The 13,479-nt window shown below is 36.3% G+C and overlaps 1 protein-coding gene across 2 annotated transcripts in view; it reads right to left on the bottom strand.

Annotated features, from left to right (window-relative positions):
* PPP4R3B (protein phosphatase 4 regulatory subunit 3B) overlaps positions 1-13,479 on the bottom strand; it is a 50,356-nt gene that overhangs the window by 17,466 nt on the left and 19,411 nt on the right. For both annotated transcript variants that reach the window (XM_060187251.1, XM_007525468.3), the window contains exons 5-9: positions 9,389-9,466; positions 7,749-7,865; positions 6,085-6,201; positions 3,964-4,095; positions 3,058-3,160 (exon numbers count right to left, since the gene is read on the bottom strand). In XM_060187251.1, coding sequence (XP_060043234.1) covers positions 3,058-3,160; positions 3,964-4,095; positions 6,085-6,201; positions 7,749-7,865; positions 9,389-9,466 — 547 coding nt within the window. The remainder of the gene's footprint in view (positions 1-3,057; positions 3,161-3,963; positions 4,096-6,084; positions 6,202-7,748; positions 7,866-9,388; positions 9,467-13,479) is intronic.

The raw sequence follows: 13,479 nt of genomic DNA, 5'->3' as shown, positions 1-13,479 counted from the left end.
AGCCTAGGTTAACATATAATATTAACAACTGGTCATCTATGATTTAAAATTAAAAGAAATACATAGAATGTAACAAGTAAGTTCTTATTTCTAGGCACTCAACTTACAGCTTATAAGGAAACACAAGAATGCATATGGGGTATAGTCTTTATTTATTTATTTAACCTCCAGGGTTATCATTGGGACTTGGTGCCTGCACTTTGAATTCACTGCTCCTGTGGCCATTTTCCCATTTTTTTGGATAGGACACAGAGAAATTTTGAGCAAAGGGGAAGATAGAGAGGGAGAGAGACAGATAGACACCTGCAGACCTGCTTCGCTGCTTGTGATCTCCCCCCCCCCAGCAGATGGTGAGTCAGGGGCTTGAACCGGGATCCTTGTGCAGGTCTTTACACTTTGTACTATGTGTGCTTAACTCAGTGTGCTACTGCCCAGACCCCTTGAGTACAGTTTAGAAGAGAAAAAGTTAGAAACTTAAATGTATACTACAACCAAGATGGTTAAGTTATTGCTCATGCATATAAGACAAAAGCTAAAAATAAAAGTTAAAAAAATGAAGAGTTTTACACATCAATAATGTGGACAGATGCAAAAAATAACATTATGTGAGAAGCATTATAGAGTCTTTAAAGTGTACAACAAAATTCCATATAAACTTTGAAAATATGAAAAATGATAGGGCGATCAGGTGGTGGCATACCTGGTTGAGCATACACATTGTAGTGTACAAGGACCCTCGTTCAAATCTCTGGTCTTCACAGGGGATACTTTATGAGCAGAGAAATAGTGGTGCAGGTGTGTCTTTCTCTCTCCCTATCTCCCCCTTCTCTCTCAATTTCTTATTGTCTCTATCCAAAATATATAAGTAAATACAATTAAAAAACAAAAATGATACACCTGTTATAACAAACAAATATAGGGGTGATAAAATCTAAATTCAGCAATCCTTGAGGATGTGGAGCAGATTAGGAAGGAAAGAATATGAACACACACAGGAAACGCCAACTAACTTCCCATGTATCAGCTATTTTCACTAAAAAAAAAAAAAAAAATCTGAAAATATATGGATAGGGTCTGGGGAGATAGTGTGTTAGATTTTCATCCTTAAGGTTCCTTAACATACAATTTCAATCTTAGGCACTTTTGTGTTTCAGAGCTTAGCAGGGCTTGGTCTCTGTTTCTCTCCCTAACAAGAATAAAATCTTAAAGGGGCCAAGTGGTGGCATGCCCAGTAGAGAGCATGTTATACTTGAAGACCTGAGTTGAATGCCCTTACCCCATTTGCGAAGGGGAAGTTTCATGAGTGATGGAGTAGTGCTGAAGGTCTCTCTCCTACTCTCGCTCAACCTCTATCAAAGAGATAGCAAAACAATAAACAAAAAACATGGCCATTTAGTTCTGATAGGAAGTATTAAATATATAGCCATGTACCATGCAATGATGCTTCTGGTCAACCACTTATATTTGATGTCAGTCTCTGTATACAAAAAGCATACTATAAGGGCTTGATGATATACTATATATTTTTCAGAACTTGTCCCTTGCATTAAATGATACATGATTATCTCATTATTTATTATCTCAAGTTTTCTGTATATATTTTAAAATAAAAATCAGAACATTGATTATAATTTGTAAATAAATTTCTGCAGTGAAATGCTCCATGTTTTTTCCCAGTTCAGCTTTATATTTGACAACGAGTCAGCTGAAAGATAAAAAATTTCTTAAGTGTTCTTATATATTTTTTGTCACCAGAGCTTCACTGTTCCAGGCTAATTTTCAGACAGATGCACAAAACACACACACACCACCACCACCACCACCACACCACACCACACCACACCACACCACACCACACCACACCACACCACACCACACCACACCATACCACACCACACCACATACATGGAGACAAGAAGACAGAGAGAGGGGAAAGATAATAAGCGTCCTCCAACGTGGTAGGGGCTGGGCTTGAACTGGTTTGCACACATTGCTAACCAGGTATACTGTCCAGAAGAGCTATTTTGCCAGGGCACACATTCATTCATCTACCATGAACAAAGAACATTCCTATGTCTATAGATATATGCATAAACATATGCTAAAATACTCAGAAATGGAACTGCAGGTATTATGCAGGGTATGCCATTCAACTGGATTTTTGTCAAATATCCTTTATAAAAAATACCTTTAGGTTTTTACTACACTTTAATAACCTGAGACCAGATATTATAGTTGAGGAAATTATGTGTGAGAATACATAGAAAAGGAAGTATGAAATAAAATACATAAAAAAATAGCTTTTTTACCCCCTCAGTCACCCCCTCCTTTTTTTTTTTTTTTTTACCAGAATACTACTCAGTTTTGGCTTAAGGTGGCATAGGGGACTGAACCTGGGACTTTGGAATATCAGGAATGTGTCTCTTCGCATAACCATTATGCTATCTATCTCTTTCACCTCAAAAGCCTTATTCCTATACCAAATCATAGCAAAGATAATTACATTTAGAGGTAACTAATAATAAAATTCATGTTTAAATTATTCTCCAAAATAATGGTTCACTTTTTAAAAAGAAAAGTCTTATTAATAACAGAGGAGAATGAGAGGTAGCGAGTAGAGAGAGAATCAGTGTCACTTTGGCATATGTGATGCTGGGGGATGAATCCAGGACCTCATGCTTGAAGAGTCCAACAGCTTAATTCATGTACACCATCTCCTGGTCTGGCCATTGGATTTTCTAATGTTGGCTATATAATGCCTATTGTTATACTCCATATTAATTCTAATAGCTTTAGGGACAATCTTTCTCTTGTGATACATGCATTCAACCAGGAGTGCTACAGTCTGCCCCTCAATTTTTCTCTTGGTAAGCATTTATATTTCTTTTCCTCAGCAAGCAATACTTCTTGCCATATTTTCTATATTATTCTCAGGTCTTAGGTTCAATCTCAGGCACCAACATAAGCCATGCTGAGTAGTGCTCTGGTAAGAAAACAAACAAAAACAATAACAACAAAACATAAAAACTAAGTAGATAGAAAAGGTTATGACTTTACCCTTTTCACATTTGTCTTCTGAAGTATTGGTCAAAAGTGGTGCTGTGAGGACATGCATACAATGGTTGTAGAAGAAATTCAGGAATTCGCTTTTTTCAGTTTTCTGAAATATTTACATAAAATATTTTATTATCTCTACAATTAATAATCTATCTTTAAATGCAACAAGTAACAAATACTTAAAGATATTGTGAATGAGGGTCAGGTGGTGGCTAATCTGACAGAGTTCACAGTTTACTTTATGGGAGGATCAAGGCTCAAGCCTTAGCCCTGCCATGTACAAGTGAATCAGTGCTACAAGTATTTCTCCTCTATATCTTTCTCTCTCTCTCTGTAAAGAAAACTGTGAACTAAGAAAACTAGTATTAAACATATTGTATATTAAAAAATGAAAAAGAAAATATTTTCTGAAGAAAATTATTTAGAACACAATTTTTCAAATATGCTTGCAACATAAAAAGCAATAATCAATAATCATGTATAGAAACTACGGAACTTTTTAAGTTACAGTAACAAAGTAGGATTTAGATCACTTTTGAAAGTTTAAAATTGTTATTTAGGGCTGGGGAGAAAGCATAATGGTTCTGCAATAAGCCTCTCAAGCCTGAGGCAACAAAGGTACCAGGTTCAATTCCCTTACCCTCTGCCTCCACCACCACTATAAGGCAGAGCTGAGCAGTGCTTTGGTAAAATAAAATGAACTCAATCCCTGGCAGTACATGTTCCAGAGTGATATATGGTTCTTTCTCTCCCCCTCATTCTTTCTCATTAAAAAATAAAATGTTAAAATCATTACATTTACTCATGCTGTATACTCTCTCTCTCTCACACACACACACGTATAATATATAACTTCATCTAAAAACTGATAAAGCAAGACATTTTTATATTGGGTTAGTTTCTTACATTAGTTGTAGCAAGCATGTTCTCTGGATCAATAAGAGTACGAAGAAGTCCCATTAACTGAACAGCACCCCCTAGTTCAGGATCAGTATCACAGATCATTTGTTCAATTACTACATTAATGAGAAGGATATCCTGAAAGAAAATATGATTACATTAGATTTGTTTTGGCACATAAGACAAACATGGCAACTGAAAGACCATATTAAAAAAAAAAAAACTGTGTAAACTGTCTTGTTCATAAAAATTTTCAAAGTTCAAGAACACACACACAATTAAAAAAAAAAAGAAAATAAAAACAATAATGTAAAAAGTAGAGGGTGGGGCTGGATAGCATAATGGTTATGCAAAGAGACTCTTATGCTGAGTAGTGCTGGGGGGGAGATAAAGCATGTGAAAAGTTTATAGTATCAATATAGAGAAAAAGAAAACACTAATTTGTAAGAGATACTTTTTCACTAGAGGTTCTAACAGGTTCTCATGTTGGGTTTCAGATTCAGATATGAATTTAGAACTTGACTAAACAAGACACTATCAAAAATCATTTTTTGGAGCTTTTCCTCCCATCACCAAATATTTTTAAAAACAACACCTATGCAACCTCCACCCTTGCTCAGTTTCCACTTTTCCCCCTTCTAGTAATGTCAATTTTGTTGTCAGTGCCATTGTGTGTGTGTGCGTGCACACATGTGTTTGTTTTGTCCAGGATTTCTGGTGGTATTGGACCTCAAACATGCTCGATTTCTTTCTTCTCTCTTTTCCTTTTCTTTTTTTTGCCTCCAGGGTTATTGCTGGGGCTCAGTGCCTGCACCATGAATCCACTGCTCCTGGAGGCCATTTTTCTCCTTTTTGTTGCCCTTGTTGTTGTAGCCTTGTTGTGGTTATTATTGTTGTTGTTGATGTCATTGTTGTTGGATAGGACAGAGAGAAATGGAGAGAGGAGGGGAAGACAGAGAGGGGGAGAGAAAGACAGACACCTGCAGACCTGCTTCGCCGCCTGTGAAACGACTCCCCTGAGGCGGGGAGCCGGGGGCTCGAACCAGGATCCTTACTTATGCCAGTCCCTGCGCCTTGCGCCACATGCGCTTAACCCACTGCACCACCGCCTGACCCCCTCTTTTTCCCATTTCTACCAGAGAACTGCTCAGCTCTGGCTTATGGTGGTGCTGGGGATTGAACATGGGACCTTTTGTTCCTTGGGCATGAGAGGCCTTTTGCATAATTATTTTGCTGTCTCCCCAACCCTTCCCTCTGTTTCTCTCCTTATAATGTTCAATTTCAATGTTTCCAGGCAGTTTTTCTTTTATTTAGATACCAAGAGATAGAAAAAAATGAGACATTACAGTTCTAGTTTTTCTCCCAGTACTAGTAATGCCTGTAAGTGGGGTGGAAGCTCCAGCCTGAGCTGTGTGCCATGGCAAGGCAAGTGACTTACTCAGTGTGGCATCACTCTGACCCACTATTGATTTATTTCTATGCTGCCCATTCATTTACTTTGCTTCCTTATCTTGAGTACATAAATGAAATCATCCAATATTTAGTTTTCTCCTTCTGACTTACTTGCTTCACATAACCCCCGAGCTTCTTATACACTTAGTTGCACATGAAAACCTTCTTTTTATAGTACATTAATCCATTGTATACAGATGTCACATTTTCTTTATACACTCATCTATATAGGTGAACAATTTTGGTTTTGCAATACAACAAAGTCACTAGTGACCAGAAATCTACTATGTTATTAGAAAAGTCATGATGTATTTTTGCATAGAAAAATATGTCAGGGAGTCGAGCAGTAGCACAGTGGGTTAAGCGCATGTGGTGCAAAGTGCAAGGACTGGCAGAAGTATCCTGGTTCGAGTCCTGGCTCCCCACCTGCAGGGGAGTCACTTCACAAGTGGTAAAGTAGGTCTGCAGGTGTCTATCTTTCTCTCCCCCCATCTTCCCCTCCTCTCTCCATTTCTCTCTGTCCTATCCAACAACGACGACAACAATAATTACAACAATAAAGCAATAACCTACTTTTTTGTTTGTTTTTTAAAGAACAGGATTATGGTTATATGTTTTCTCTCAATTTGCAAGCATTACAAGTGATTCATATAGAACCAGATTATTATTACTTACATCATCACTCTGCTGGGCTTCTTGCATTACAAATTCTCTCACCATGGATGGACTAAACTCTACTAGATAAGAAAATATATCTGTAGCAGCTGATCTGACCTGCAAGTCATCCATGCCCTGATAAATAGAAAATCAAATCACTTAGTGTTAAAAGGTGTCTATATATAAACATTTCACCCTTTACTTACATTAAAAGCGGATAGGCAGCTAAATAATTTCCAGTTATCACAAAGAAAAACATTCAGAGCATTTAAATGTAGGAATTAGCAAAGAATTATTGAGCTTAATAAATCCTATGTATTTTTTCTAGTAGGGGGAGTTCTTGATTTAAATGCACATGAAAATATGAATGATGTCTCCCAGCTAAAATGCCAAAGCTTTCAGAAGTTGTCTTTGATCCTGGGTCTGACAAAGTTGCTTCTTAGTGTTTCTCTCTCATGGCTAATAAGGGGGTACTACTGAAAATACTTTGAATATTTCACTCTTTCGTACACCTAGTTCACAACCTAATTTTCTTTCTGGCTGTTGTTGGGGATTGAACCAAGGACCTCATACATTAGGCATGCACTCTAGCACTGAACATCATTTCCAGCTCACAATATTCTAAGGTAGTGATATTGATTTTTTTTTTTAAGCACAAGAAATAATTTGTAAATTACATCTTAAGTGATTCTGGAAATATTCTCTTATTCTGCAATTCTCAGAGTGAAGCCCCAAGGAATCTTGAAGGAGTCATAGTACATTTTTTACAGGAGATAAATGAAGTGAATGAACACTATCCTCCTAACAGTAAATAATACTAAGCCACCACTTGTCTTTTTTTCTCTCAGCCTATCACAAGTACACTAGCATTCTATAGCAGACATAAAACATAATTTCACAACAAATTAAATGTAGACTCTGTCACGAGAATCTACCTTGTTTCAGTGCTGTGGTGTCTTTGTCTCTATTATCTGAAAAAGTGGGCCTGGAGCTATGAAGTATCAGTCAGTCTTTTTCTCTCCCTTTCTCTCTCAACCTCTCTCTCTCTCTCTCTCTCTCTCTCACACACACACACACACACTTATTTATATTTACATAATGGTATACCATTTAAAAATCATTAATAAGTAATTTTTCTTTGGGTTTAACTTCCATGTAATAAGTGCTAATGCAGCATGAACCTGCCTGCTCTCATTCCAACAAGGACAATATTTCTTTCTTTTTTTTCATTTATTAAAATATCTTTTTTTAAAAATTATCTTTATTTATTTATTGGATAGACACAGCCAGAAATTGAGAAGAAAGGGGGGGATAGAGAGGGACAGAGACAGAGAGACACCTGCAGCACTGCTTTAACATGTGCACTCAACCAGGTGTGCCACTTCCCGGCCCCAGGACAATATTTCTATAAGTTTCTATAATACATACTAATACTGTTACAGAAGAAATAATAGTCTTAAGACAAACTGGGATTTTTAATGCATCTGAAGTCATACATATCACCTCCAAGTTATAAATATTACAAATTTAAGTTAATAGAAATCTGAAGTTTACAAACATTCTTGAAGTAGTTCGTTATGAAGTAAAAATAACTGAGATCATAAAATTCAAAGTACATATCACTGTATTTCCTCACATATAAGTTTATTACAAATTTAAAAACAAAGGAGCTGTATAATTACCATTACAATTTCAAGAGCAGGAAGAATCCCCAACTTTGCCAAAGTTTTGAAAAATGCATCCCTGTTTTGAGGTTGTAATGTCTGAGAAAATGCACAGAATTCCTTGAAAAAATTAACCTGTAATGTTAGAAAGTATAGTGAGATGATGATATAGGTAAAGGTAAACTTAGGGCAGAGTGTTACATAATCTACTACAGTGTGGAACTCACTTTTCTCAAGAACCTCAACTTTTCAGAGTGTCCTAGCTTCTTAAATCCCTATTAAAGTATCTACTAAAACTCAGCATCCCATTAAAAGTAAATCTTGACTTATTCTAAAACTCTTAACAGTTAGCTGGCTAAAGACAATACATTACACTTAGCAACTCAGGGGGCATGGATGTACCTTCATATTCTATCTGCAGTTTAAGTGGTAGAAATGTCATGTAAGGCAGATATTATGAATCATTTATTATTATAAATTAGATATTATGAAACAGTGGCTGGCTGCCTAGGCACCCCCCGCCCCCGAAATTAAAGTTTAAAAACTGAAAAAGCTACGGTGGGGGTAGATAGTACAACGTCTATGCAAAGAGACTCTCATGCCTGAGGCTCCTAAGTCCCAGGTTCAGTCCTTCACCACCATAAACCAGAGTAAAAAAAATAAATAAAATTTTTATATATGAGAGAACTGAATAGGTTATTTATAAACAGTAACATCAAAGACATTGCTAATCTAAATTAGCAATTTTTCATTACTTGTTAAAAGTGAGTATCTAATTATAATGGTAGTGGTTGGTAAACAGTAACCACTATTTTTTTCCCCCCAAACATGGTTTATAGGGAAAGAAGGGGGGGAAAGCACACATTCAGAACAAAAACCCTTAAGAATAAGAATCAAGTTATTTATCATTCCATTAAGAAGCATTTGCCTCTTTTATAAAAATTTATCTACAATCACAAAAATGTCTGATTTTGTAGCTCTCTCCTAACAAAAAGCATTTATCTGATTCTGGGGTTGGTAAGAAAAGTTCCTTCACTGGGGGAAATACAAAAAAGTCAGCAAAACAGCTCACTTGGGTAATGTGCTACTTTGCCAAGTGTGAGCCCCAGATTCAAGCCTAATCCCCACTACATTGAAGGAAGTTTTGGTGCTGTGGTCTCTTTCATTCTCTCTGCCTCTAATAAAACACACAAACTCTCGTGGTCTGGGAGGTGGATAAAGCACTGGACTCTCAAGCATGAGGTCCTGAGTTCAATCTCCAGCAGCACATGTACCAGATTGATGTCTGGCTCTTTCTCTCTCTCTTCCTATCCCTCTCATTGATACATACTTAAATTGAACTACAAAATGATTATATCCAGTTTCTAACAGCTACTGTTGTATGTATTTAAAAAATTTCTTAAGAGGGTGGGGGGGGAGAGTGAGAGTGTGTGTGTTTTTTTTTAATATCATCTTTTAAAAAATATTTTATTTAAGTATGTATCTTTAATCTTATACTAATTATTATAAAAAAATTGTTACCGACTTCAATAATATAAACTGTGTATGCCAAAAGGGTTTCAACTGTAAGAATAGCTCACCAATTCACGCTGTTTATCATCAACTGTAGCCTTATCTGTTGATTGTAAATAAGGGACTGAATTTTAAGAAAAACTCACCAACTCACGCCGTTTATCATCATCTGTAGCCTCATCAGTTAATTGTGCAAAGACTTCAGATAAAAACTTCTCATCTTCCTATATGAGTACAAAAAATTACTATGAAATATTAGGTCATAGGGCTATACTCATTTATGTAACATAATAAAAATAACCAAAACCCTTCAATATGAACCTAACATTCCACTTCCCACTATAAACATATTCATACTGCAACTACTTTCTTCTTCTTCTTTTAAAAATTATTTATGAGAGAGACAGAGAATAAGAGGGAGAGAGGATCCATAGCACTGCTCAGCTCTGGTATAAGATGGTGCTGTAGATTGAATCCATGGCTTCTGGGACTTGAGGCATGTAAACTGGTGCCCTAACAAGCTGAACTATCTCCTTGACCCTCATGTTGTAACTTGCATACATTAGTATTTCACTTAACCAGAAACTTCAATTATTTGGAAAACAAAAGATCTAGGTACTATTTTCCATTTAGTTTTAAGAGTCTCTTAATAAAAATATTGAATATGTAAGTCAAATTGTAACAGACAACATCTTGGGGTATTTATGTCAAACTTCTGTATGGAGAGCTGATTTTTATTAGATTGCAGTAAGATAGTTGCTCTGAGCAAGCAATCTTGACGTAAAAGCAAGACTGAATTGTTTTGGGTAACACAACAAAATCTTAAGGGAGAAAAGAAAGGATGCATCTAAAAATTCTACATCAAACTATTTCTTTGCAGTACTATAAAACCAAAGCTCAAAATGCATGCACTGTTTTCAGAATCACGTAAATACAGAAATCTAGAATGAGGTCAGGCAGGGGCCAGGAGCTAGCTCACTCAAGAGAGCATACATTTTGCTGTGGGTGAGACCCTGGTTTGAGCTCCAGTATCACATAGGAACACAATGGCTGGCACCAAAGGAGCTCCATGGGTGTTGAAGCAGTGATGTGATATCTCTCCTCTTTGTGTGTCCCACTCTTCCTCTCTAAATAGTAATAAAAAACAACCAAAGAGGGTGAGGGTATAGCATAATGGTTATGCAAAGAGACTTTCATGCCTGAGGCTCTCAAGTCCCAAGTTCAATCCCCCACACTGCCACATACCAGAGCTGAGCAGTGCTCTGTTAAGGGGGGTGGGGGGGGGGAGAGAAGAGGGATCAAAAATAGAAAATTGTGAGGCAAAAATTAGTAAAGTCATGAACCCCTTAGAAAATACCTAAAATACACTTATTAGCTTTTGCCAAAATGGAGACCCCAAATCTCACCTATTATAGTCTTGCCTTTAGGTTCTTGATTATTTAACAATTTGTTCAGCTTTATATCTTAATGCTTTTTCAGCCACTAAGTTACAGATATTACCATGACGTCAACCTGACTTCACTGGACAGATAACCTCACCAATGTGTCCTGGAACCCCACCTCCCCAGACCCCTACCCCACTAGGGAAAGATAGGGATGCAATTTACTATGACCATGCAAAAAATGCTTTTGTATAATTTCTCATTTAATAATCCAATTTAGGGTAAAAGTTATATGCCTTTGCACTACATAGAAGAAATGCTTTCATTCTTATCTTATGTAACTTATATGACAGCAGGTTAATAATCATTGAAAAGGATACAGATATGTATATCAACTAAATGGAAAGATATGGAAAGACACCTACTATCTAGCCAAAAAATTTCCAGAGGGATACCTCAGAGCTGTGTATTAGATAGTGAGTCAAATAGGCATAATAACCCTAGTGGTGCAAACAAACAAACAAACAAAGTGGTAAAGAAGTATCTGATTATTTCATAAAATGCATTGCATGTACCAAATATATTCATATAATTTTAATTCTCATAAACCTATGACAAAATAAATTATGTGTTATACATATCATCTTCATAATTTATTTCTAAAACATAAAAGCATTTAATTTATTGCTATAAATTTGGGAACCTTTCTCAAGCCAAAATATCTATTTGACAGTTACTCTTTAATATCTGTCACTGGGTATTTTAGAAGAACAGTATTGACCATGGATGTATTTCCAGTCTCTGAGACTGTTTTTCTTTCAGCAATTGAAATGGTTTTTAAAAAGATGGTTCTTACAGAGCTTGGAGGTGGCAGGGGAGTCAGGTGACTAGATAATTAGGACCTCGAAGAATGGAGGTACTGTGTTCAATTCATGGGATCACATGTGGCAGAGTGGTGCTCTAGTTTTCTGTCACATCAATAAATGAAAAAGGGGGCCGGATGGTGGCGTACCTGGTTGAGTGCACATGTTACAATGTGCAAGGATCTGGGTTCAAGCCCCAGTCCCTACCTGCAGGGGGAAAGCTTCACAAGTGAAGCAGTGCTGCAGGTATCTCTCTCTCACCCTCTCTATCCCTCCATCCCTTCCCTCTTGATTTCTGACTGTCTCTATCCAATCAATAAATAAAGATAATAAAAAAAATAAAAAAATAAAGTTAAAAGGAGGTTCCAAATTTTATAAATGTAACTTTGTATAAATTTACCTTCTTTCAAACCTGTTATTGTGGAATAATGAATTCCTGCTAGGTGGGAAAATAATCAGAGCAGGTAAACTCTGTACTAAAAGAAATATAATAAAGTAAAAAATAGTTGAAAGCATTATAAACTAGAATCTTAAGTATTAAGTTGGAGATTGTCAACATTTTGTTCTGGAAACTCTTTAAATTCTTAAAAATTGAGATTCCCAAAGATCTTTTAACATGTGGTTAAAGTTCATCAACATTTACCAAAATTAAAAGTGATACATTTGGCATATTTAAAAATTCATTTAAAAGTAAGTTATTAAATTACTGTTTTATGGGAAACAATTACATAATTCAAATTATTTGAAAACTTAAGCAGAAAAGTAGTTCTGTCTGTGGCCTGGGAGATGGCACAGTGAGGAAAGTGTTGGACTCTCAAGTGTGAGGTCCTGAGCTTAACATTCAACACTGCATTGGGAGGTGTGCTTCACAAGTAGTGAAGCAGTTCTACAGGTGTCTATCTTTTTCTCCCCCTCCTCTCTCCATTTCTCTATGTCCTATCCAATATTAAAAAAAAAAAAATCCAACCAAATAGACAAAAACAAATAAACAAAACCCACTGCATGTGCCAATGTGCCAGAGTAATGCTCTGGTTCTCCCCTCAAACTCAATAAACAAATAAATCTATTTATAAAAAAAAGAATGGCTTAATTAAAAAAAAACTGCTAGACTCTTCTTCAGCAATTAATTTCTTGTGACAGGTTATTTTAGTTGAAATATATAAAGAAAATACAGTTTCACTGACAAGGATTTGGGAAAGGAAAATCCTGCAAACCACCTGAAAGGGTTTTTGGTACCACAGGGGTTTAGATGACCACACTTGGAAACCACTATGTAGTCATAAGTATAGAGCAGTTCAATAATGGGAAAATACAAACATATTTATGCAAGGGATTCTGAGTCTAGTGTACAACTACAAATAAAGTATTATCTTTGAAATCATGCTTGCTTGTTAGGTGATAAAGAATTAACATGATGAACATTGTATATCACTCTATTTTACAATACAAAGAGACAGGATTAAATCAATTCCACAGGGGCAGGGAAAATAGCATAAAGGCAATTCAAAGAGACTTTCAAGCCTGAGGTTCCAAGGTTCCATGTTCAGTCACCAGCACCAGTATAAGCCAGAGCTAAGCAGTGCTCTTTCTTAAAAAAAAACAAAAAAACCCCCCTAAGATTCCAGTTTCATATGGAATCTTAGTATTTATTATTTTCTAAAAATCAAATTTTCTCACTCCTAGTTGCTCATTTGAACTATCTGGGGGATAATTAAAGCATAGAGATTCACACATATCATAATAAAAATAAGGTCTGCCAAAATAAAATAAAAGACATTAAAAATAGGTGTTTTGAGGGGTGTGTGGTAGTACATTGGATTGAGCACACTCCTCTTTAATTTCTTTCTAATTTTTATTAGATACAACAGAGAGAAATTGAGGGGAGGGGAAGACAGACAGTGGGAGACAAAGATAGACATCTGCAGACCTGCTTCACCGTTTGGTTAAGTGTCCCCTCTCAGGCAGGGAGTGGGGGCTTGAACCCAGGTCCTT

Source organism: Erinaceus europaeus, chromosome 3 (assembly GCF_950295315.1).
Source record: "Erinaceus europaeus chromosome 3, mEriEur2.1, whole genome shotgun sequence".
NCBI classification, from domain to species: domain Eukaryota; kingdom Metazoa; phylum Chordata; class Mammalia; order Eulipotyphla; family Erinaceidae; genus Erinaceus; species Erinaceus europaeus.
Note: the sequence above shows the minus strand (reverse complement) of the source record. Positions and strands in the feature narration are given on the sequence as shown.